The 28,000-nt window shown below is 36.5% G+C and overlaps 1 protein-coding gene across 1 annotated transcript; it reads right to left on the minus strand.

Annotated features, from left to right (window-relative positions):
• Positions 1–23: 23 nt before the first annotated feature.
• Positions 24–27,999, minus strand: pitpnab (phosphatidylinositol transfer protein, alpha b). Its single transcript, XM_082157557.1, has 12 exons — positions 27,806–27,999; positions 20,652–20,682; positions 9,903–10,048; positions 7,655–7,746; positions 6,196–6,203; positions 5,866–5,940; positions 5,683–5,766; positions 5,532–5,609; positions 5,289–5,399; positions 4,447–4,569; positions 3,752–3,834; positions 24–2,716 (listed from the first exon to the last, which is right to left on the minus strand). Exons 1-11 carry the CDS (start codon positions 27,820–27,822, stop codon positions 3,787–3,789), a joined length of 813 nt encoding a protein of 270 aa, XP_082013683.1. The 5' UTR covers positions 27,823–27,999; the 3' UTR covers positions 24–2,716; positions 3,752–3,786.
• Between the last annotated feature and the right edge of the window lies 1 nt (position 28,000).

The following is a 28,000-nucleotide window of genomic DNA, read 5'->3' on the forward strand; positions in this document are numbered from 1 at the left end:
AACACTACTTTTTAAAAGTTTATTTATTTTTTTCACATCTCCAATGTAGTTTTATTGGAAGATAAGATGACAAAAGGCACAAATTCACAGTAAAATAAATAAATACATAAAAATAAATAACATGACAGGGTGAGGTGAAAGAAAACAAATTCATAATTTTTTTTTTGTATTTCTATAGAATCATTGGGTTTTAATTTCGACAACAAATTGTGAAATCTAACAATAACATATCTATGAAAAAGTCCTGTTTATCACAATCTGCCTCACATAATGGTAACAACTGTTGATGAACAGTTCATGTGGATAATTCCCTTTTATAAGCCACCTGTCATTCAAACACCAACTTGGACTGATCAAGTTTCAATCGAGTCTCTTGAGAGAAGAATGGCAACCAAAACCCCCCAAAAAGGGCCTTTTCTCAAGCACAAAGGTCATAAATGTGGCTTCGTTCACAGTGTAAGCTTTGAAAGCAATTTGAAAGTGGGAGATTTCTACAGCTCACAGCAAAAATACAACAACAATCAATGAATGAAAACATATTTAGACACCATCCTGCCAAAGAGTAGCGGCGAGGGGCGGAGCCAGCGACAGTGATGGGCGGGGTTATCTGAAGATTCTGTTATAAATTGTTCAAATCACTTATAATCTAGTTTATAATTCCCTACACCAGCATAAAATGCAACAATTTGTTCAAATTTATCTTAAAAAAAGAGAACACAGTAACTTCACCCAGATAACATCCAGCCATTACTAAACTGCTAGCTCTGCTTGATGGAAGGCTGTAGCCTGGCAGGATAGTCTAAACTATATTTATATTTATATATATTTTATGTGTTCATCTACATTTATTTATATACTATATACAATTTAATACATACATCCATACATCACTTTGATTAGACTCAGGACCAACACAGTTCTGGTGTATCGGTGGTTGTATTATGACGGTAAATGTTTACCTGCATTCACTTCCTAAGAATTCGACATAATTCTATGGGTTTAATTCTGTCAGAGGGAATTTAGGTGTGACGATCTTACATCATGGGTCCTGAGCATTGGCTGAAAGAAACACAAGGGTGTAAACCTTTTGTTTTAGTTACATGTTGGATGCCCCTCACGCGAAAACAAGAAACACTGAGAACTTCAAACACACATACATCCATACACACATTACGTTACTAAGAAAAGACTGATTTAAAAACCCATACGCAACCCATTTCAACTTCCTTAGCCGATTCCATATCAATAAAACTAGGAGCAAATGGAAGTGAGAGTATATTTGTATTAAAGTCCTAGGACGCAACATTCTGAGGGGGTTGACTATACACTCCTAAAGTCACTATCTCACATCATGTAGGCTATATGTTGATTGGAAGGTTTTGTGAAAGGAGGTATTATTGCTAATATCTGGATAAATGCATCTTTATCCTCACGATAAGATATAAAAGGGGAAGTAAGAAAATCAATCCTTCAATAAAAAATAAAGGTGAGACGGAAAAAAATAATACATTTATGAATATCCTCCTTGAGCACCACTTCTGGTAGTGACAGAATAGTCAGGAAAAGTAACATTTTCTCTAATAGTATTAATGAGGTTTCAATAAATAAACCTTTTATGAAACATGTCAAGGTTAAGCGTCACCTCTTCAAGTTCTTTTCAATACGGTCGAGACACTGACTAAAGAGGGCGGAAGCTGATGTTGTAAACCAATCAAAAACAGCTGAGAGAGGGCGAGCTACGCCTACTGTACACCTGTTCTTTTATTAAAATAAATAAATAAAATAACTTGAGCAAAATAGCACATTATCACACACAAGGCAATTATGCATGAGAAGAGAGGACAATGAAAACCATTCATATTGACTGATTAACAAACAAACAACACTTTTAACTTCTTATTTCAAGAATGTGATACTGTTTGATGTAGCAATGCTGAGCTGATTATAATAAACCATCTGTTTTGCGTTAACATATGAACTGTACTTGCAGTCTGAAGCTTTAACGTGACCAAGCAGCTGCCAGTCAAGACGAATCCACAATGCATGTTACAAATAAGGGTCAGGATGAATGGACTGTGATTGTACACTACAGTAGGCTACTATACTATAAAGAGACACACTTACAGCTTGGATCAGCTGGTAAATAGATTTAAAAGTGGGTAGAATAAAATTAAAACAGAGCAACAAAAACAATTCACTACTTGATTAAAACAAAACAGAAAAAAAAAACCGTCTTGGTCCGCAAAAAAAAATAGGAGAACAATCACTTAAAAACCCTGTTTGTACACCTGTCACAATAACTCCACTGCCAATAGATATTCTGAATATAATATATATATATATATATATATATATATATATATATATATGCACACACAAATATCATCTGCTTAACATTAAACTCATCTTAAAACACAATTCTTTCGAGCTCCAGATTTAAATATAAAGATTTGACATCATAAATGACGAACTGCTGATCGTCCCTGTAATAAGTATAAAGTAGGTAGACTTCATAAAGTGGGCATGACTTTTGAACCAGACAAGTAATAGCTTATTTAACTAGTCAATGTGCTCCATTGTCAGACTGAAAGGAGGAAATGGAGGATACTCAGGACAAACGGCCACGAATAGGGCTGGATGAAGGACCGATTACGATTAAAAAGACAAGTTGCTTTGATTTGATTGAGGGAAGAGATGCTGCTGGTCTCCGCCTAAACTGAGAGAGATTCAATGACAGGAGAGAGAGAGAAAACAAGAGAATTCAATTACTTTAAAAGTTAGACACCACAGTTAAGTTCAGTTATGTTACTGATATGCTACTTACTAAATACTGTCCAGTACTACTGTTAAAAGTTTGGAGTCAATACTTTTAAACTGTAGTTTTTAAGAAATTAATACTTTTACTCAAAAAGGAAGCATTAAATTGATTTAAAAAAAACATTATACAGCACAACTGTTTTCAACATTGATAATAATGATAAATGTTTCTTGAGCATCAAATCAGCATACTAGAATGATTTCTGAAGGATCATGTGACACTGAAGACTGATGAGTAATGATGCTGAAAATTCAGCTTTGCATCACAGGAATAAATTACATTTTAAAATAGAAAACAGTTATTTTTAAGTGTAATGATATTTCACAATATTACAGTATTTACCATATTTTTATAAAATAAATGACAATAAGAGACCTCAACCCCAAACTTTAGAACTGTAAGTTTAAAATAATTTACATATACCATATATAGATATCATAAATAAATGTTCAAAAATAAAAGGGATATTATTATTCCACCATTATTGTTTCAAACAGTACTATTTTGCATTGTTGTACATGAGAACATGACCTTTATCACAATCCATGTAAGCGGCATACGGTTATCAACTTGAAAATACATACGTTCATTTAAAAAATTTCTTACATCCTTTTTAAAAATTATTTTCATTTTTGTTCAATCAAACAATAAGTCAAAATAGAGATTGTGACTGTAATTACATCCGGTCCATGCATCACAATGGCAATGAAAGTTCAAGTGCAATGCACTGTGGGAGTATTCTAGGCATACACAAAATGTGCACACTGTACATACCATGTAAACTGCAACATAATTCATGTTAGTATTATAGTATATTAGCGCAAACATGTCAGTTTACTGAGTCCATAAACTAGGAAATATGACATTATTTTTCAGCTCTCAATTGCTGTGCTAGATAAATGACGTTAGGGGGCGCTAAAGATCATGAATTACCTTTATGAACAGCAGCATTCAGAAACAGAGCAGCCTCAGTCTTCAAGAGCCACCATTCCTTTCACTGGATCCTTCACTCTCATCTGAAAGACAGCAATGGAGAAAGATGCATGTGTGCTTACTAAGTGAAATACTCCTTGTGGAAGAGATTTAATTCAGGAAGGGCTTATCCTGATTTGTCATATCGATTTACAGATTACAGAACGCTTGTGGGAGTCGAGGAGGAGACACTGATTTCTGGGATAGTCCTTTAAAGTGTGAGAAACTAGGGATGCCGCCAATACATGACGTCACTCATTCCCTGGACGGCACCTGAGAGCGCTGAACCGTGACCTGCTTCATTCTGCTCCCCCTTTTGTTCAAAGCGACTGGACCTCATTATGACCTACATTCAATTATTCATCTGCCTTGTTACACGCTATTGTCTTTGTACTGTGGGAAAATGTGTGGCGGGCCGAATGTGACAACAGAACATAAACAAAAACTCAATCTCACAACAATTGAATTCAATTGTCTGTACTCTTCTGTTAAATTCTACAACAAAAATATTTCAGAGCAATTTGCTCATTAGGGTAACTGGCTTTCATCATTACCATATAAAGGCTAGTTCAAACTGAGCAACAGAGATCAGGGATGATTTTATAGTGGACAAAGACAGTGTAAATGTAATTCTGCTGGAGGGCATCTCATCTTACCTCATCCAGTTGCCTCCTGGTGTCTTCCTCCATTCTGCGGATGTCGTCCATGTTCAGCTCGATCCATTTATCAATCCAACAGAACAGCTGCCGGTGGAAATTAGTGAACAAGCGCTTCTCTTGCTAAAGGAAGAAAGAGGTACAAAGTTAATTTTGGAAGGTGAATTTTGTGTAGTTCTAACTGAAGTTCACAAGATGCCATGAAATGCCAATTTAAAGTCAACATGAAATGGCGATCACAACCGATTTTACTTCCATAGTAATAATTAAAAAAAGTTAGAAAGTTTATCAGGAATTGGAGAACATGCTTGGTATATAAGTTAGTGGTAACTGTAATTTTATGATGGTATTTGTATATGTGGACAATTACTTTTTCTCTCTGAATTTGACTATCCTTACCGAAATGCCCCAAAAACGGATTTCAACCCATACATTTCCATTCAAACGTTTGGGGTCAGTATTCAGTATTATTTGATTAAAAATAAAAAAAACTGTAAAAACAGTAATATTGTTAAATATTATTACAGTTTAAAAATAACTTTTTTTGTTTTATATATATATATATATTTATAAATATCTTTACTGTCACTTTCGATCAATTAAATAACTATTCTTACAGAATAAAAGTATTTAAAAAATCTTACTGACCCCAAAACCTTTCATTGGCAGTGCATAGCAATGTGGTTTGGATCAGGTTATAACAAATATAAATACATTTGAGTAAGATAAAGCAAAACAAATTCTGCCAATCTGAACAAAGCCTATTTGACAGGCCAAAATAAGTCCTTATAGAAAATATGATACAATATGAATCACATAATGAAGATGTTTCACGCACTTACCTTTTGAATAAAGTTTTCCACTTTGTTTTGCAGGCCCCACCACTTGAACTTGACAGTAACCAGTTTGTAGGCACACATGTGTGGGCAGTCTGTCTTTTTAGGTAGTTCTTTCTACACAGATTCAAAATCCATTAAGCATTAGTACATAATCTCCCATTATTAAGCTTCCCACTCATACATCAAGCATGCACATTTACACAAATTGTATACCAGTACACAGTCATTAAGGATGCTTATAGATACCTTCCAATCCGGACCAAGCGGCCCTCTTCCAGTTTTTACAGACTTAAACTTAGTGGGGTCTTCTTCTGGTTTATAGTCCTACAGAGAGATGACACTGATCATATTAGAAAGTAACTGGAGAAGGTAACTATTTTATCTAAGTGAAGCTCACCTTTGGCTCCACCTGACTCCGGTCAGCGATGTCTATGTACACCACATCTACCTTCTTCCAGGTGTCTGGGTCTAAACCGTGAACCTATACAGATGAACGCAACAATCATGTTAGAAAACATGAGTGTCAGGTTTTACACATAACTGTGGCATTCACACAAACATCATGCATTACAATACTTACATTATCCTGCTGTCCCATGTCAGGTTTGTGCCACGTCTCGATCTTAATGAGGAAGTTTTCTTTCATATACTCATTCTAAGACAGAGATAATCAATGAACAAACTGATAAAACTATAACTGATCAACAGACTTTAGACTGACTGCATTGACGTGCGTCCTCTCTCATTTCACTGCAGCTAAAGTTACTGTCTTGTCTTTCACTCAAACAGTGAGTGTTTGTATGAGCTTGTGCTATACATCTACATGTTTAACATGTTTGTTCAGTCACATGACAGGTTGTACTAGAAAAAGTCTTAAGTGTGTGTATACTTGTGAACAGTGCATACTTACAGTGATTACTGAAGTGATGCAGGACAAGCATTAGAAAAGAAAGATTAAATAAATTAGACCATTTCTGTACAAGAAAACAGCACGTCTCATTTAAGACCATTCCTAATTTTATTTAATCTCATCTTAGTCCATATGAATTCAACCTGGAAGCAAAAACACTGCAAATAATATCCATAACAAAACTCAAGATTGGTCCCACAATTTTTCATAATCAATTTGTTGGTTTCAGTCACAATAAATCAATAAATTAGAGAGAAACAATAAATCAACTCATTAAAGATATTGTTGCATTGTAAAGAAATTGTTAACACAAATGCAAAAAAAATCTGTTTTTGATGAAAATGTCAGTTTGGTATTTTTTATTATTTTTTATTTGTGATTCTATATTTGAAAGCAGGCTTGAATAGACAATTATAAATACTAAAAGTCTGCATTACATTTAACTAGACCCTATAAATGCATGTTATTGATCTTATTGTAAACATTTAATCCATGCATGTTTCATTTGTAGAAAGTTTTGACAAAATTTCTTTATCAGAATGTATTGATCTTGAATTTGAACTTGATTTCCTCAACTTTACACTCAGATGTACGTCACAACACGGAAGAAAAGATCCCTCACTACTACAATTTCATGGCAACTTTAAGATGTATTATTTCCTATTATTACACAAGGTATTAAAGGTTGCCAACTTTTGCATTGAATATTTCTGAAATTTCATATTGATTCCTGAAACAGATGTTTGGACCTTTCCTGTGAAGGAAATGTAAAAGCTGGAGCTTAATTGAAAACCACTGACACACTACAATGTTACTGTATCTGTAGACACCTTGACATTGACAGATGGTTACAGCTGGACAGCTTTTTTTTTTCTTTCTAACAACTTACAGATTTAGAGGACAACTGGCCAAAAAAGATATCAGACAAATAATTTGTTATTCGATATTTTAAATACTATTAAATTATTAAAAAAATGTCTCAATACTTGCCATATCAACTCTTTACAGTTTACTCAAAAGCAAAACTGTAGCACTGCAACAACATTTACAAATATCTTCAACAGACTTCAGCAAATGGGGAGTCTGCCATGTATGTGGCTGTGAGAATGATGTGAAGGGAATGTGTCAGTATAATCTCAGTTTCCTGTGCTGTAACCCCACTCCTTCTCAGCTCAAACAGTGAATTATTCAGTACCCAAGAAACAGAGAGAAACAGATAGGAAGGCATAATAATAAGAAAGCAAGAGGAACAAAGAGCACATGAAAAGAAATGTAGGCTTGTGTGTGTGTGTGTGTGTGTGTGTGTGTGTGTGTGTGTGTGTGTGTGTGTGTGTGTGTGTGTGTGTGTGTGTGTGTGTGTGTGTGTGTGTGTGTGTGTGTGTGTGTGTGTGTGTGCGCGCGCGTGTGTGTGTGTGTGTGTGTGTGTGTGCGCGCGTGTGTGTGTGTGTGTTAGTGTTACCTGTGCGACAGTATGGGTAGGCGTTCCAAGCTTTCTCATGAATGTTCAGCGCTGATGCTGGTGCAAGCATTCGTACAAACGATGGAACTTTACTGAAAAAGCAAAAATGCAAATGAGATGTAGATTTTTTTTTTAGTTTTTACAAATACCACATTTAAAGTGAAATGTGTTTCTTTTTTGTTCAAATACTTTCTACAACCAATTGCTCTGTTTGTTTGAGGAATTTAACCAGATGAACATAGCAACAGTGGCTCAACCAATGGTGAGTGTTTGGGGTGGGGCTGTCTGTTATTCTGACCAATAACAGACAAAGGGAGTGTCCAGAGTTGCCAAGTGCTTATAAGCAACTGTGGGCTTTTTTTTTTTTTTTCACTCATACTTATAGAAAGCCTAAGTCCCTCCCCTTCCGGTGGACCACCATTGGACCTTATTTCAGAAAAATATTGTATGGTAGTCAATGGCGAGAGACAACAAATATTTTGATCTCGTTTGAATTGTGCCCTGAATTACACATATGATGTTTGTCAATTTAAAAGATACATTTTAAAGTCAAGAAAGTCGCAGTTTGATGTAAAACTGTTGAGGTATAAGACTGTGAAAATACGTAATTACAAAGACTACAAACCCAAAAGGCGCACATGTGACGTTATACCTTTTCTCTCAATGAATGAAGCTAACTTTACTGAAGCTAACGTCTGTCATTTTTTCTATAGTCTTACGTTATAAGACATAAGTTATAATCGTAACGTTACGCCGTCATGCCTGAGTGTTTTGTACCAGACTGCACACATATGTACATAGTGCGAGACGAGAGATGTAGTTCATTGAGCGATTTTCACATAAAACTAAATGTTACTCTTCTGTTTTATGACAAACTGCGACTTTCTTGACTTTCATAATTATCTTTTAAATTGACAAACATCATATGTGTAATTCAGGGCACAGTTCAGACGGAATAAAAAGATAAGTTGTCTCTCGCCATTGACTACCATACATATTTTTTCCGAAATAAGGTCCCATGAGCCGGAAGCGGAGGGGAGGGACTTAGGCTCTCTATAGTCGCTTATAGATTTTGGCAGTCGCATGTTGTGTTTTTTTGGGCTTCTTTCCAGAATACAGTTGCGTATTTGGGATTGTTAATGGTTGGCACTCATAGGACAAAATATAAGACTACAAGTACCGCCGCTCCCTATACTCCCTATACGTAGGGCACCGACTCTGTTGCTCAAAAAAAAAAAAAGCCCTTACACCAGAAAGAGACAAAAGAGGCGAAAAAGAAAAAAAAGCCCAAGATGAATTCCATGCATTCAGGCATGTTCACAAACCTGTGACACTTTATTGTATATTGTTGATATAATTGATATAATCTTTATTTAAAGATTTGATTTTGATCGCTCCTGTAGAGATCAGTGTTTACATCAGAACTATAAACAATACAATTTTGCTTAGGGCATCAATTTAGCCAGCAGCGGCCCTGATGATTACTTTATTGTTTGAGCAAGCGCTGTGGTGACAAAGGTATGTAAGTCTGCGCACTTTTCCACTGAGATGGTGCTCTTATTCGTGCCAGAGCTGCATGCATTTAAAGATTACGTTCACGAGTTCACACTTACTTATAATCAGATATAGTATAAAATATGCGTATATTATGTACAGTAAAAAAAAAAAACTGTTGTTGAACAGTTTATCTCAACGTGGTCCTCCCGAACTTTGTTAATGAAAACATCATTTACTGAACTTTTACTTTCCTGGCATGTAATTCCAGTTTGAATAACATGCCAGGAAAGTAGAAGGAAGTTTTTGAATGGGACTAGAAACGGTTTAAAGAATAAAAGCGATCTGTGTTTTTGGCAGAACATAATAGAAAACTGGAACAAAATCCCTTTTAAAGGGAATCCCTATGCAGACGGTGTGACGTGTGTATGTCCCACAACCCAAAACCAGGAGTTGCTTATTTTAGGCTTGTTTTTCTAGAACTGGTTTTTTTTGGTTTCTCTAGCGAAACTAGGCAACCCTAGGAGGTAAAGTTGCGCACCTAACCTAACCCCACAAAATGACAAACTATCCAGGATATTTTGCTAAACTTGTGAAAGATCATACTGGTTACAGTATACTGGTTTATTGGAATGATGCAAGGATGTCTAAACGATGAACCTGTTTTTTTAGTGCATTATTTTTTTATTTTAACATGAATCTAGCACATTTTATTAATACACTTATGTGTCTGGGTGTGTGTAAGTGTGAGTACCTCTGCAGGTGGTAGATTTTGTGTGTGTACTGTCCCTTCTCGCCATCTTTCTCGTAGGGTTCGTTCTTCAACACCTCCACACCCTCTCCTCCACCTGTCTCGTTCTTACTGGCCTCCGCTACGGAGTACAGCTGCCCGACCTGATACTGTAAGACAGAGAAATACATACATTCCACAATCTGAGTTATATTTCATTTATATTTGAACACTGTCATATATTAATCCTGGTTTCTCCTGTTTATCTCTCTCTCTCTCTCTCTCTCTCTCTCTCTCTCTCTCTCTCTCTCCTCTTCTGTTAATCTATGCTGATAAACAGATTGGTCAAAGAACAATGGCCTCTTTCATATCTTAATCACATATTATCCTGTAGAGAATATAGTTAGAATATAAACACACATACACACACACATGCAATGCAGCACCATACCGAGTAAAAACTGCAAAAAGACTTTGCAAATAAGCACAGACACAGATGAATGATAAGGGAATGCAAGTTTGCAGTCTGCATTGAATGTGATGCAATAAAAATACAGCAAAATAACTGCAAGAAACATCTTGTGCACAAAAAAAAAAAACGAACATACAATCTAAGCGAACAGTTTAGTCCAATTCCTGAACAAATGACTCTTATGAACTGGTTATTTTTATTGAATCCATACAGCACGACCAGTGTAATCTGATAAAATCCTGAGCGGATGACTCCAAGTGACTTAATGAATAGTTCAAAAATACATGTAAGCGGTTTCAATCCTACACTGAACTGAATCCATCAGGGGTGTGTTTCCCATACAACGACGCAACTCGCTGCTTAAAGGGGAACATCATAGATATCATATAATAAAGGCTAGATGTCTCGTCCGTGCTGCTGGCCAATGGAGGTCGACGTCCGCACACGGCGGCCATCTTGCCACAGGGAGCTCGCTCACTCGTAACATTGTGTTTTAATGGTGCATGAACTTTTAAATAACCATAACTTGCTAAATTTTCTACCGATTTTCAAACGGTTTGGTTTGTTATAAACGTCAGAGATGTAGTTATGACACTGCATACATATGAATAATTAAGAAAATCTGCAATTTCAACATGTTCCAGCGTTCAGAATTAAAGCCACGTTAATAACGTTTGTAAGAAACCAAACCGTTTGTAAATCCGTCAAGATTTCAGCGAGATAAGAGGATTTGTGTTCGTGCTGATCACTCACCTTACTTCAGATAGCCTACCACAGAGCTCGCCAGAAAGCTTCCCTGTAACAAGACGGCCGCCGGTGATGCCGTTCGAGACTCCGCCTTAAGACATCTAGCCTTATATGGATATTTATGGGGAACATGGCAACTCTAGCCATTTCTTCGCTGATTTTCACTTTTGTTGTCGCGTGTTTTCTCAACGAGCTCCCCCTACAGCTGTGGGCCGTATATTTTTACAACCCTGTAGTAAAAAAATCTCACTTGCAGCACCCTCCTCCCCCTTTCTACCACTGCTCATGTGCATTTGTTATTATGGGAGCCGGCAAACTTTATCGTGTGGAGCTATGTCTACCGAGGTGGGTAATACATCATACACAGTATCATATGGCGTGTGTGTTTATGTTGAATTGCCGTAAAGCAGTTTGTGTTTCTCGCTTGTTCTCGCTTCTCACGAGACTTCCTATTTCCAACTTACCGGGATGTTAGTCCCCATGTTGCAAGGTTGGTTTTCCGCCAGGGAACGCTGGGGGGTGCGGGGAAAGTCACCATTCTCACCAGAACAGGTTATTTAACCATCCAAATGATTTCTAAACGGATTTATTAAGTTGAAATAGTTGCCAAGTTCCCCTTTAAAGGTGCAATCTGTAGTGGTTTACTAGTGGTTGAAATAGGTACTGCAGTACAAATTCAAATATCGGAGATCATTGTTTCAGCACCTTTAACTACCATGTTGCATCGCTGAAGAAATCAACTAGCTAGTCACGACTGTTTCCCGAAACCATACTGTCGCAAATTGGTCGATTAACAATGTTGGTTAAAAGGCGATCATACAGTTGGTGGAGTAATAACTACTTTTAATGAATCTGTTGAGATCGAATTAATGCTAGATGTTTTGCTATAAATTGAGGACATGGTATCTGAGAACTATTTCAAATTTTTCTCAGTTATTTTGCTCTATTTCCAGATTCAATAATAGACTCGTTCTTACGTGGTAGAGCACGTTCACACATGCACACTCTTCAAAAATGGTGCTTTAAATCTCTTGACAAACTAAAAGATGTAAATTACATTTGTATGTATTCTAAATAAAAGTTACAGATTGCACTGAATGTCAGCTTGCTTGTTTTGCTCAAGACAAGGATTTATTAAGTCCACATGTCATGCAAACAAGAAAATATGCTTCTAATCACAGGTCAAGAGCTGTTGAACCACACAACTTTGCGATGCTGGAAAACAATGTTTTCGGGAAACAAAGACTCGTTGAACTATGCTGATAACGACGGAACTTGCAACCATACTGTAGTTGGCTAACAATGCATTATGGGATACGCACCCCAGAGTAGTTAATGTATCAACATCTGACTCACTTTCTCAACAAAAGTTATAATTTTCGGTGTATGAAGTACGTTTTGCGTCAGAATCATATAATTAGCCTTCTGACTGATTTCCATAACACAACATGTCGTTAAAGTGCTGATGATACTAATGACACTAATTTTCCATTTAAAGCAGATGATCTGCAAAAGATGCGACTGAACTGGAGATTTAGACATAGCTAAAGCATTTTCGATTTTTTCTAGGGGGGCGGAGTTCCAGTTCCAACATTAATCCACGTAATAGCCCCCAAACACTATTTCATACTAGTCTGGCTAACGTCAGACCTCTTTCTCATTGAGACGTGGTCTGGCAACCACATGTTCATTTTCTCGTATTTGAGGCGTGGTTTATGAATGCCCAGAGCCGTTTATTGGGCGCTACGAATGTCTATCAAATGCGCCTGTACGTAGCTCATAGCCAATCGTTTCAATTATACCAGATTGCATCAGCATGCTTATAAAATGGGTCATTCCACAACAACAGCACTCACTCAGTTAACTGACTATTGGCTACAGGAAATTGATAATAAGAATTTAGTGGGCACAGTATTTTTAGATCTAAGCGCAGCCTTTGATGTTCTAGAGACCATAATATTTTATTAAAAAAGTTAGTTTGTTATGGATTTGAACCAACTGCTGTTAGATGGATTGAAAGCTATCTTAGAAAACGTGAGTACACAGTTTACTTTAATGGTAGCTACTCTGAGGTGGAAGAAATGAGTTGTGGGGTGCCCCAAGGCAGTTGTTTAGGACCCCTTTTATTTTCTGTTTTCACAAATGATTTTCCACTTGTAATTAAACATGCAACCATGGCAATGTATGCAGATGACACAACATTGTGTCAATCAGCAAGAGATATAGATCAACTGAATATTATGTTAAATATGGAGTTAGACTTGGTTATACAATGGATTACTGACAATAAATTACTTATTAATGCAGGTAAAACAAAATGTATGATACTTGGGTCAAAATATTTTCTTAAGCCATCATTAACATTGCACTTAGATATAGGAGGAAATGTGATTCAGCAAGTAGAAGAAATTCATCTATTGGGTGTAATTGTGGATAGCTCACTGTCTTCGAATAGCCAAATAAATAAAATATTGCAAAGAATGGGTCGTAGTATGGGAATGATTAGATACTGTAAGAAATGTATTCCCAAATGGCTGACTAAACGATTAGCCCAATCTTTAGTATTAGCTCATTTAGACTACGCGTCAGTTGTTTGGTCAAATACCAATGAAAATAATTTATACAAATTGCAAGTCGCACAGAATAAAGTGGCACGTATCTTTTTGGGTTGTCCATATACAACTAATATAATCACAATGCATAATAATTTGGCATGGTTAACTGTAAAATATAGATTAAAATATTTTCTTTTATCATTTATTTATAATATCATTGAAACAAAAATTCCTGAAATAATTTACAGAAAATTGACATTTTTTGCTGATCAACATAATTACTGCACAAGACAAATGACTGGAATGCAATTTGCTTTGCCTCAAGTAAGAACTAATCAGTTTCAGAGAGCAGTTTTTTATCGGGCCATGGTTGCATGGAATGGATTACCAGGATTTTTGTTGTTGGAAAATAATAGAAATTGTTTTAAAAAGAAATTAAATTTGTTTATGTTCACACAAGAGTCATGATGTTGGAAGAGTATGGTAATATGGAAAGATGTTTTATAGTTTGTATTGGAGAGCTATTTAAGGATTATATGTTCAAATGTATAGCAATTTTTTTTTTTTTTTTTTTTTTTACTTAATTGCATTGGGCTATTGTAGATGATGTGTGTGTGTGTGTGTGTGTGTGTGTGTGTGTGTGTGTGTGTGTGTGTGTGTGTGTGTGTGTGTGTGTGTGTGTGTGTGTGTGTGTGTGTGTGTGTGTGTGTGTGTGTGTGTGTGTGTGTGTGTGTGTGTGTGTGTGTGTGTGTGTGTGTGTGTGTGTGTGTGTGTGTGTGTGTGTGTGTGTGAATAATGTACAAAATGATGAATTATGTAAATTTGTGATGTAATGAAGAGGAGACCCCAGGAAGAATAGCAACTGATATTTCAGGCGCTAATGGGGATCTTAATAAATGAAATGAAAATGAAAAAAATACCAGATGACGTATGTAGAGCGACAGAAATTCGACGAGGAAGAAGACGATGGCTGAAGAAGACTAAACTACTTAGAACACTATCTAAGGCTGCATCGAAAGGTAACTTCGCGTCTGCTGCCATGTTTAGATATAAACAAACTGCTTCGGTGTAGGGGTGGGCGATATAGCCACAAAATTATATCACGATATTTCAAGAATATTTGCGATAATGATATTTATGACAAAAAAAAAAAAAAAATGTAGACAATTTTTTTTTATTACATTTATCTCCCCTAAATGTTTGCTCACTCCTTGTGTTTTTACAATTGGGTAATGTTGTTTTTAAGAGTTTACACAACACAAGGAAGCTTGATTTCAGTCTTTGAATTAAATTGAAAAAAGTAGCAAAAAATCTATACAAAATAATAAAGATACAAATAAAGAGAAAAGTTTTTGGGTAGGTCTAACACTATTCAGAAATACTACAGAAACTGAATAAGGTAATCAAATGTAAAATAACACTTGTCCTGAGTCCTGACTAAATTAAATACATAGGCTATTATTTCTGATTCCTTACATTGAAAGCTATCTTTTGTTGTTTTGATGACAACATTAATGACAGACACATATGGCTGCTGTCACTTTTAGAGCTAGTGCCCGGATCCATTACTGTTTTACTCTCCGTCACACTGTCACTCGCGTTTTATGGTTATTTCAGACATAACCGACTGTTTACAAATATACTAACCATGACCGGAATTTTTACACAATTTTGGTGTTTGGTGTTTTAAAGGGATACTGTCTCAAAGAGCATGCACAGAGTCCAAATTAAAACAATTCCCCGTCGTCCAAATTAAACAATTCCCCATCGTAAGTACACATTGATGGCCTAAGACACGAAACGAGCGGTTTGTGTGAGAAAACGAACAGTATTTATATCGTTTTTACCACTTATACACAGCCATGTCCAAGTGATCCGAGCTGACGTGTACGCAGACTGGTGCATAGATATATACACTAGATGTCGCCTTAAAGACATTCGTTCCAATGAACTGCCGTAGACAAGAATTGTTTAATTTGGACGACGGGGAATTGTTTTAATTTGGACTCTGTGCATGCTCTTTGAGACAGTGACCATAGACCTGCATTATATGACTGACAGACAAGAACGGTTTGACCTAAAAATATCAAAATTGAAACTAATGCGGAAAAAAAGACACCTACATCTTGGATGCCCTTGAGGTAAGCTAAAACATACCAAAAATTTATTTCAAAGTGAACTATCCCTTTAAGCCCCCAACGGCGCCTTCCAGGCAGCGAGGGGATGGGTAGGTTTAAGGTTGAGGTTAGGGTTAGCTGCCTGGAAGGAGCCATTGGGGGCTTAAAACACCATCGAGCCACAATTTTGCGTGTTTTGTCCCCCGTTAAAGCGATATAATCCACGAAAAATAACTTTTGTTACTCGCAAGCTGTTTGTGAGACGGCTTTACTGTATGTGTGCACGCAGAGTAAACATCTCTCAGAGAGCGCGCAAAAGTACTAAATAGTTTAAAATCGCAAATGTTTAAACTGATAAGACTTAAAAAGAAGTGAAAATGATAAACTTTAGTTACGATGCAAGTGACAAAAGACAATTCCGTCATGTCCTGACTGCTAAACACAAGAGTGTGGTATTGAAGCTTGACTTGTGCAACCCATTTTGAGAGCGAGAGAGAGAAGACGCGGCACCGCTGAACACTCACGCGGTTGGTAAAATCAATGTTTGCGGTGGAATTTCCCGCATTATAAGTGGTAGACCTGCGGGAATTATTAAAATACTATTGAAGTAGCTCCTTTTTAGGTACTAAATCATCATTGGAGGCTGACTTGCTGCTCTCACGCTCAGACAGGTGTTTTTATTGTGCGTGCTGGGAACGTAATGTGCCATACGTCATTGCGTCGCTATATCAGTGATATCGCGATATGACACTTTTTTTTACACAAATTTATACCGGTATTATCGTGGACGGTATGATATCGCACACCCCTACTTCAGTGTGTCGCATAGACGTCATCATCGTCTTGCTGCTCCCTCCCCATTCTGTGATTGGTCCCCTTGCTGAGGCGAAAATCTGGTCCATGGTATCCAGGCTGCCTAGCAGCGTGAATAAAATCACGCTGCTCAAGGCAGCATGGGGAAACCCAGGCTAATTTCATACATAAATATAGTGGGACTTTCTGCATCTATGGTTTAAAAATATAAAATATATTACTTTGTTTTCCAACTAGGGTCCCCTCTGCCATTTCCTACAATACATTTGCAGCTTAATTATAAAACTGCATAAATAAAATAAATCATAAAAAAAAAAAACATTCACAATATACACTTGGCACATGCCCCCAAATTTGAATGGTCATGACAATATAAAAAGAGAAAATCTGCAGATATTGTTTAGTAAAATGGGTCTACTGTGAGGTAGATGTGTTAAACTGAGAGATTTACTGTCCTGACACACATGCTCAATGTCCGCAGCCTCCACTTAGAGTCTGAGCTGAGCCAGCAGCAGAGATTCAGCCTAAAACACCTTCAGAATCTTACCTAGAAACAGCCTGACTGTCTAAATGCGGGTATTCATCCCTAAACACACCACCCTCACACATAAGTGTATGTGTGAGAGAGAACAGGAGAAAGAAAATGACGACACAGAGAAGATTGCCAATACCAGTTATAGAATGCAAGATAGAGGAGAGAAATGGTGAGAAGAAAGAGAAGGAGGTGAAGGAGGTGACACTCATTAGACAGACATACATACAGATGATAGATAGACAGACATACATACTGATGATAGACAGACAGACAGACAGACAGATAGATAGATAGATAGATAGATAGATAGATAGATAGATAGATAGATAGATAGATAGATAGATAGATAGATAGATAGATAGATAGATAGATAGATAGATAGATAGATAGATAGATAGATAGATTTATAGGTTTCATGCTCCCTGTGTAGACTGTGGTTCTCTATATGCAGTGTCATCATTCCTCTGCCAATCAGAGACTTCGGCTCTCCTCTCCTCCTCTCAACCAATCAGAGGCCAGTAGCAGTATGCGTCACTTTGCAGCACTCTATGAAAATCCAACCTACATCACACACCATCATCCCACTCACTCTGCAGACCACACACACACACACACAGCATCGGACAGGGTCTCATCTGCAGCGGATGTGCTATTTTTCGTATTTGTGTGCCATATATCTATTTTTAAAGTGACATTGCATAAAACTGTAATCTTTTTGAATGAACAGCATGTGATATGTGTGGACTATAAGAAAGTCTGGTTAAGCCCTGATTATAGTCCACTGATGGTGATGGACAGGCTAGAAGATGTGAGCTCAGACTAATCGACAGGATAACAGACAGAAAGGATTTCTCACGCGCCAGCATGTCTACACTGACAGACAGCTTATGGTGTTTGTGTGTGTGTATGATTCTAAACAAGGAAGAGGAAAAAAGAGTGGAAATGAGGGAGTGTCACAAGGAGGCATAAACTGCCCAGCTGCCCCCTTAAGCAAGTAAGCGTCCTTAATCCATCATTCCCTGCTGAATGAATGGACTCCAGGAATAGTACTTTGCCCTCTTGCTTTAAACAACATCCGCCAAATAAAACGTGTCTTTAAGGCTCCTGAAGGCAGATGAAGGATCAAGGCTTTAATTCATGTGAGCTTATCTGACAAGAGCTGCTCTCAGTGCTCAAAAGAATGTGCCAGTCATTGTCGTTTATTTGTATCCGCAACCATAAAGACTAATAACCAGTGGTGATTCTGGGAATTTTATAAAGATGGGGGGTACAGATGGTCTAAATTTGCAGCAAGAGGCCAAATTAATATAATATCATGATTCTTTGTTCTTGAAATGTGGATTCAAGATCTCATCCTTGATATTTTCTACTCAAACAATCTAAAAAAATCTCAATTTCTCTAATATTTTTCATTTAAATGTCTTCATCAATCCTCCATTACAAATAAAAATAAACATATTTTAAGAGAAATAAATAAAACAAATGGTTTTATTATAAAATAAAATGTAGTCACATTATTTGTTTATTTTAGTTAGTAGTGCCAGAAGTTGTCTTTATGAATGAGTTTGAATTATTCAGTCAAACGATTTGTTCAAAATGCTGATTCATTTAGGAGAGAAACAAATAAGTAATTGAATCATTCACTCAACTGATTCGTTTTAAAATTGATTATATGAGGGACAAAACAACACTGCGTGTTGCTGAGGAACACAACGCTTCTGCTTGGACTTTATTTTGGACTGTTACATTGGCTAATCTAAAATACACTGAGAATATTGGTCCTAAAATGTAAGTTACTCAATCTATGTTATTTTTATTGTGAGAGCGGGCATTTTTAACTAGAATATGCAAGGCTTACACATTGGGTAAAATAGGTAAAATAAACACATAAGACTAATCAATTAAAATGATGATGAAAGAGTGAAACTAGATATGTTCACCCACCCTCGGTTCATTCAACTCAATTTGAATCCAATCTGCTCAACATCCATTTAATTGTGCTGTCTTAATGAAATCAATGCAATGCAAAAGTCTTTTTTAACCTTTTAAACTCCCACTGGGTTCTAGGAGGAGGCTCTGACTTGACAGGACTTAAATTAAAATGTCTCGTCCTATACATATTTTATGTGACAGAACTAATTATACTATAATCAAAATGGATCTTGGCTGACAGTACTTTTTTGCGGAATATGCTGAGGTATGTAAAAACCAGAGCAGATGAAAAGAGGGGCCTCACAAGGTTGAAGCAGCCCTTTAATTTGCTTAATCTAGCCCAGAGAGAGGGTTTGTCCCCCAGGACAGATCCCACCTGCACATTTAGCTCCAAAGATACCAGTAGATTACTAGGAAATGATTTAAAGAGACATAAACTGCTGGAGTCAGGTAGTCTAAAAGCAGTTGAGGTGCTTTACTGTATGTGATAAGATGATTAATCATCTGACTGGATCTTAAAGGTACAGTGTGTAATATTTGAAAAACCTGTCAAAACAGTGATCTCCATCATCCACACTCCCGTCAACCATTGTTCAGCCAAACAGACTGCAATTTTGATTGGTGCCGTTTGTGGTGCAAAAATTACATGCAGCACATTTTATGTATAAAATAACTGATAATAGAGTGGTGCAGGTATGACATCAGAACTCGGAAGACCAATTCACCGCTGGTTCCTTCAAGATTTTCCTATGGGGTTTTATAATGGATTTATGTGTAAAATTAAGCCTGTGGTAAACATAATTTGACATTTTGTTCTTTGACGGCTTTATTTTACTTATAAATGGAAAAACCTGACTATAAAAGCCCATAGGAAAATCTCAAAGGAGCCTGCGGTGAATTAGACTTCCAGGTTCTGACGTCATACCTGCACCACTCTTGGCGGTTGGCACTTCTTTTGGCAACCGAAACATAAAAGTGAAATCTGAATTAAAAAAATGTACACATCACAAATGTGCATGAGGCTAGACGAGGAGAAAAGCTGAGAGAGAAAGAGAGGCAGAAGGAGTTGGTATCCGGTAACTCATTAGATATTCACGACCAGATCACTGAATAGAATGACATGCTAGAGGATCATGGGAAATGAGGAGACTGGGAGACAGGGAATGCTCAGTCTGAATTGGGCTGAGGAAAGAATGAGAGACAGAGAGGAAGCAAAGTGTGAGAATTGCTGACTAGGCCAAAAGCACAGTTATTAATGCTGGCACACACTAAGAGAAGTGATGATTAGTGGTTCTGCACGGGATGGTATCAAACAGCATGAGAGAAGAAAGATTCATCCTCTTGCTGAGATAAATGACTCATAAGTGACTGAACGACTGTGATCTGTGGCTTAGTGCACATGGAAAGCATCACGAAACTACATCGTGACTCTTCTGTTGTCAAAACGAGCTAAGACTGAGTCATCCGAACTCAACACATGCAAATCAGCGATTGATACCGCACACACATACCAAAACAATGTTTGAGATCAGTGTCATTACCAGCGTTCACAGCGTGCTGTACACAAACACACTCACATACACACACTAAATTTGCACTTACCTCCTCCACAGAAATCGGCAGGATCACTCGACTGCAAAAGAGAAAGAAAAACAATTAAACAATAATGAGCATGTTTGCTTTATCATGTGGTTACATCTCTAAAACATTTCTAGAAATTTATAGGATGCTTTTTGCTTCTGCCATTATTTTGACAATTCCTTCAAATATATCTACTACTGCAACATCCCCATATGTTTTTGAAAGCTTTTAAAACAGTGATATTGTGAAAAATATTACAACTGTTATACACACGTATGTATATATGTATACAGTATATACTGTATATATAATTTGCTATTTTGACTAGATTTTTGACAGTTGATTTGGTCACCAATAAAGATCAGAATAATTTTCAATGCACAGTAGAAAACAGTGTTTAGAAAAATCCCAATTGTGTTATATACCCTCCGTTTCAAGGCAATTTTTTAATGTAACTATTTTAAGTGTAACCATAACCATATTATCATCATTAAACCATTTCAATTACAAATAATGTGCTAACTAGTTTTGATTTGGTATTGACTTTGAAGTGCTACCTATTGCAATACAATGTCATCACACTATAGCAACGCTCTCCCACATATTTAACTATTGTCAAGTATATAGATCAAGTATATAGATTGTCAAAATATAGATCAAGTCACCTTCATTTATATAGCGCTTTTAACAATATAGATTGTTTCAAAGCAGCTTTACAAAGCATTGTAACAGCGCTTATTTACGTCATTGGTATAAGTAGCAGTGGGTGGTAATAGACAAGAAATGTACAGTTTTGTCTCTTCAACAAATGTTATATATAGTGGCCTAAAGTATCATAATACAAAATGAATCTGTTCATATTAGCAAACCTAAAAGCATCTCCAATATCTGTGCACTGTGTCTGGATGGTAGTTGGCGGCGTACCAAACTCTGTGCAGCTTGCATATATAATCAATACTTCTCAGGAGTAAGACAATACCACTACTGCGCTCCATTCCAGCAGAGCTCTCTCATTATTTGCCTTATGACATGAACGCACACACCTCAGGACTGTCTACATCAGACTTATGAGGCGTTCTCTGACAGGAAGCATGAGCTTGTTAGGAGGTCAAGGACTAGGTTTACCTTTAAAGTCGGAAAATGAAACGGAAGTTGTGATAGTCTTTTCCTATTGTGACATATATTTGAAATGAATCAGCTTTTCGAACAAGATGGGAAAAATGTAGGACTGAACTTGATTTAGTCTATCGGAAATTTACTGGATCGTTGGATCGCTGTGGTTTGCTATAGAGTGCAACAGTCGGGTTACTGAAATAAAAAGTCCATTAATTTTCTCCATAAGAAAATGGATTTTTAACGATAACCTATAAACCTTTCAAGACAACCCTACAGTGAGCTACGAGGTTGTTAATCAATGGTAGTAGGCCTATATGCTTTTGTTAAAGCCGTCGGCCTGCATATAGGGCCCGAGCACCGATGGTGTGAGGACCCTAATGGAATTGCTCCGTTTATTTCAATTTATTTTAAAAATGATCATGTTTAACATCAGAATATGTGGTGACAAACTATATTACCCATGATTCTGTACAGAAAATTCTACCAATCAGAGTCTCGCTACAAGCAAAACATGCCAAATGAGCTCTTAAGCTCCGCCCCATTCACTACGAATGATGTAATCTCCCTACGCTCTCAAAAGTGTCATATTTGTTTATACATATTTCTTAAAATGTTTATATATATATATATATATATATATATATATATATAAACATATATATACAGTCAACATTTTTAAATGAGTAGTTTTATATTTGATTATGCTGTTCTCGATGCTTCATGGGATTGTAGTTCCTTCGCTCACCAAAGCCGTTAAGTACACAGTCTTGTACCTTTGTATTTGTGTACTATTTTCATATACTTTTTTGCTTTAAATCAAAGTTTGCAAAGTTATGATTCCCCTCGTTGCTGGATGAATTGGTTCTTACGCTTTAAAGGTGTCATGAACTGCAATTAAAAAAAAAAAAATAGAGAGAATATTCTCCGATATCCACTTATAATGTTATCAAGATTTTTACATCAAAAAACATCCTAATTTAGAAGTAATAAGCAATTTTTTTATCCTGTTTTTGAACCTCTCTTTCGAACACTCTGTTCAAGACTTGGAAGTAAACGCCCACTGCTATGATTGTTTAACTGTTTTGCATATTAAAGTAAGTACTTAGAGTTACCACATTTATAATTGACAAAAGATGACTTACAGTGTTTCGTGTAAATGGAATTATGAATGAATGTACCATTGATTTCCACACTGTCATTCTTATAGTCTAGTCATAGTTTATCCTTTTTGATAAAGTGAAAACGTATAGGCCTACATTGTCATTTGCATTAACCCCATAAATGCCGAAGTAAAGGGAAGAACAACAAATCAAACAATTCACAGTGTGACTGCGGAGCTACAGTTTAAATACTCAGTACATATCAAACGATCTGTATCAGCCAAAGCAATAGTGACACATGGTGAAAACACTGTTACTCACACTTGTGTGTTGCGACATTACTGTCGGATCCAATGTAGTTGGCACTGCATCATCTTTTCTCTCTGAAAAGCCTGCGTCGAACTGTGCCTTGTATAAAAATGAATTTGCAGTAAAATGAAGCGAACAAACGAACAGCGTCTTACTGACTCTACTTTAACGACAAGACAAGGCGATGTAGCTGTTGTGGAAAAAACGAATAAAGAAAACCAGTCACAGCAACAATCGTTCTCCCCTCCGCCATGTTTAAAGTTTAGGGAACACCCAACTCGGGAACTTGGGAATTTTCCCAGAGCTTCCCAGTGGTAAACACGACTTGAGAGGGTGTTCATGTCCATTTTTTAACTAGGAAATTTGTATTTATGAAAATTCTGATAGCAAGTGAAGGCAGCACTACTAACTACATGACATGCATGAATTGGTGGGCGGGGCTAAAGAGGCAATGATGTAGAAGTAGGCGTTGATCTTTGGTCACACTACGTGGAAATAATGTGACAAAATCCGAAACGAGTAGTTGTCTAAGTACGGTATCAATAAAAGCTTTTTTTTTTTTTTTTTTGAGGAAGTTGAAACTTACAGGAATTTTTTATAGTACAATGACTTCTTATATGTCAAAAGATCAATGAAAATTTTTGATTTCTCAATTCATGATTTTAACAAAGACTTCTTAAAAAACCCTATGTGGAGCACTCTATTGCTGTGATGTCATATGAGTGACAGGTTGTCCAGCCCTCGCGCCAGTAAACACGTCATCAGAGAAGAGAAGAGACGTTGCCTCAAGAGGGACGGGAAGTTATTTTGATTAAAGATCATGAGGCCACATGTATTAAAATAAATAATGATGTGCACACTCTGCACGGTTAAATCACTTATAAAAAATACCGCAATATTCCATAAAAAAAATTTAAATGGTCAATTTTATTTCATGGTGACATGTACAACAAGATCTTTGGCTAGAAGTTCATACGATGATGAGAATATATATGGTTATGATGATTTTTATATTTTTCCTTGAAAACAAGTAAAAAATATTGATTATGAAGTTTGTCCTGACCAGATGCTTCATAAACTCAGTGTGAAGTCTCCCCATTTATCAAACGCTGTGGTCGCACAGGTGTGTTTTACTGTTTTCTGTTAGCATCTGCTAATAGCAGGAGTCACCTTGCCCTCCGGAGCGTTGCCTGTGTCCTGAACAGGGACTATCGGTCACCATGGTGGATTCGGTGTCTCATGTACTCGATGACACCCTGGCTACTTTCTGCATTATAAATGCCTTTGCCTGCATGACTGCATTTCGCTGTATAAGAAAGGCTTTACTTATTGTTTCAGTAACAAGACAATCAAGTTTACAAATAGATTCTGAAATTCAATATTCAGAGAAAAGGTCAGCTTCTCTACTTTACTATATAGCTAAAATAAACTGCATTCAGCCAGAGATGAGGACATAATAATGTGATATTTTATATATGATGTTTTTCCTTTATGAAGGTAAATTTTTTCTTAATATATTGTGGAACTTTTCTAATGCGTTTTATACATTTTATGTCACACTTGTCCTAAAGCCAGACTTTAAATCTTAAACCATGGAAATCCATTATGAAAATATGAATCATTGCATTAAAACTGATGATCTAAAGTTAAACTATCATAAAACTTTTTGATATTTATTGTGTGAAATTTTTTTTTTTTTTTACACAAATTACAACTATCCCGCAGTTGTGGCATCATTTACCACAACCAACTATTTTTCCACTAGTAAAGTTTTTATGAACATAATTTCAGGTCAAGCTATAATTTTGTTGAATAAAGTCAAAAGTGTAAACATTTTATTTAATTGTGTGTATTTAGGATACATAAAAGCTATAAATTAGCCTTAGTACAAAATTTTCAGGAAAGAAAATGACAAAGTGATGAATGTACGTATATGTTGGATATTGTTAGTGAGACTAATTAAACTATAGTGAAAAGTGTTTTAAGAGAGTTTATTTTCTAAAATTCCACAAGCCAGAAGTGATCATAGTTGAAGAAACGCCCATATAATCTGTAAAATTGCCATGACGTTGAGGCATGAGTGACTAAAAAGGTATTTTATGACAGATAAGATCAGTAGACCCAGCAGACATTGTGTCTGGATCCTGGAGGTAAACTGGATCAGAGGAAAGTGAGTAAGAGACACAGAAAAAGAGGTCACTGCTTTAGCTCACATAGCCAACACAAACTACTGATGTCTAATAAAAGCAAAAATCCTTAAATGTAGGTAGTGGAAGTATAATATGTCCATGGATCATTTATAACGGAATCTCATAACCTATAATTGTTTTAAGTTTATCACCATTTTTACCTTCACTAGTGTCATTTAGTGTGGTGTGACAAATTATTTTTAAAGTCACCATGAAATAAAAATGTACAAGTCTTTTTATGGAATATTGATGTATTTATTATAAATGATTTATCTGTGCACATCATTCTTTATTTATTTTTTAAATGTGCCCATGTGGCCTCGTAATCAAAATAACTTCTTTAGGCAACATCTCTACTGGCATGAGGGCGGGACAACCTGTCACTAGAAAAAGACTATCGCGACTGTTGATTTAAAACAACAAATATTTAATGAATCTCTCAAATATGAGGTCATAAAAGCTGCATGTATAATAATGGAGCTTGAATTTTAAATATGACAGTAATCTGCATTAAATACAACTGATCAAAACTCAAACTCAAACCACATTCCAATTTCAGTGGTCTAATTCTTCACCCAAGGGTATTTTTAGTGTTGAAAGTAATTTTTTAGTGCATTATTGAAAGCATCAAGTACCATGGACCGCAAACCCTGAGGGACCTGAGGTCTACAAGCATCCACTTGACTTTAGAGCCAAGAGAACCTGCTCCTCTTAATAAACATGCCAATTATTATTATTTGGTTGTTACTGCGGTAGGCTATTTTCCAAAATATGAAAATTGAAACTATATTTCATGATCCTGTAAACCAATATGCTGCATTTTATATATATATATATATATATATATATATATATATATATATATATATATATATATAACATCTCATATTATAGACATCTCGTTCTCTACGAAGCCCTCTCTATTTCTCAAAACCTCCATGACGTGGTTGAAAGTGACGTCAGAGAGATGCCTGTGTATGACAGATGATGATAATACAGCGGTGCGTCCTTGTTACATGCGTCGCGTTGTAGGGATTCAGCTCGTGTCTGAGTCATCCCGAAGACGTGTGTGTGTGCTTTCCAGCACGAAAGAACACCTCGACAGTGGAATTTAAGAGAAAAAGGTAGCAGCTATTTCAGAAGGACAAACATTAGGATAAACCTGATGTGCACTGCGTTTGTGTCCGCTTTAAAACCATTTCCTTTTTCATTTTAAAACGTAGCCTTCCCTGCTGACAGGAAAAAGATGGTTTGCTTGTGTTAACTGGTCAGCAACTCCCAGCTTATAACCAGATGAACGGCACGTGCCCTAGGTTTACACAGTCACCATAGAAGTTTACTCAGAATGTGCTATATAGTATACAAACGCACGCGAACAGAATTCAGCTTTGCGCGAGTAACCATAGCAACAGCTGCTCAATCGTTATGTAAATCGGCTCGATCGCTATGTAAATCGTCATACCAAATTACTGTAATGTTTTACACTTTATTACAGTGGTTTTACATCTCATAAATGTATAACAAAATCGCCTGTTTGTTGAAAACGTCTTTACAATAGTTTGACGATAGGGGCGCCAAAACAAACCTGGCTCCCAGAAAATTACTGACAGAAATTATTTTAAAGTCATTGAACAATTCACACACTAACCAAAACCCATCTAAAACCAACAAACAGACCAGGTTGAGTTTTTTTTGTTCTTTTTTTCTTTTCTTTTTTTTTACCAGGGACATCAGAAAATATGTGATATACGCACTGCACAGTTTTGAGATGAATAGAGAGCCTCATATGGTTTCAGTGACCTTTCTGACGGTGCCTTCTGTTTGTGGGCAGTTAAAGGTTATTAATATTTCAAAGGTGAATGACGGGGGACTGAGGGTGTGAGTATTATCAAGTAGTTAGTCGCGCGGTTCAATGAAACATGCGCAAGGTGAACGGATCCAGTTGTTCTGAAAATGTGAATATGGCATAGGCCTATCGCATTGCCACATGGTGATGAATGAACAGGATATTTCTGAAAGTATTAGTATAAATACACAGGCGCCATTTAATATCGGAACGCGGTGTGCTCAATTCGGTCCGTTTCACCTTCACGAGCGTATCAATAACACAATGAAGAAACAATTAAACTCACCCGATGATATATTTGTTCCAAAAAATCCTCTTAAAAGCGTTTTATTGATTAATGATTATTATTATCAAGGGAAAACGTTTTAATTGCTCCAGCCAAAGCGTCACAGACACGTTTTAAACACATAAAGTGTATTGTAGGCCAAGGTAAAATTATAAATATCACCAAATCCATTTGTATATTAAATGCCTGAAAAATAATTGCGATCAAGGGCTTTAAATGTGAACTGTCAGAAAGTCAAGTTTACAATGTCGCCATGGCCTCTGGTACCTGCGCTGCATGAACAGAGGATGCTCTCATTACAATCAGATCAAAAATAACGCTGCACTTACAATTCTTTAATGAGCATTTTCTCCGGTGCTTTATGCCTTTCAGCGATTACGTCGTTTTGCACCTGGATGAATCCAAATTGGTGTCGAGTCCTGCGTTAGTCCCGGTGTCTCGGTCTACCCCACCTCACCCGCTTCTATGTCATTCTAGGGACCGTTTTTCTATTTCCCACAGATTCACTTCCTGATCAGGGCCGA

This window comes from Leuciscus leuciscus (genome assembly GCF_965113295.1).
Source record: "Leuciscus leuciscus genome assembly, chromosome: 24".
NCBI lineage: Eukaryota > Metazoa > Chordata > Actinopteri > Cypriniformes > Leuciscidae > Leuciscus > Leuciscus leuciscus.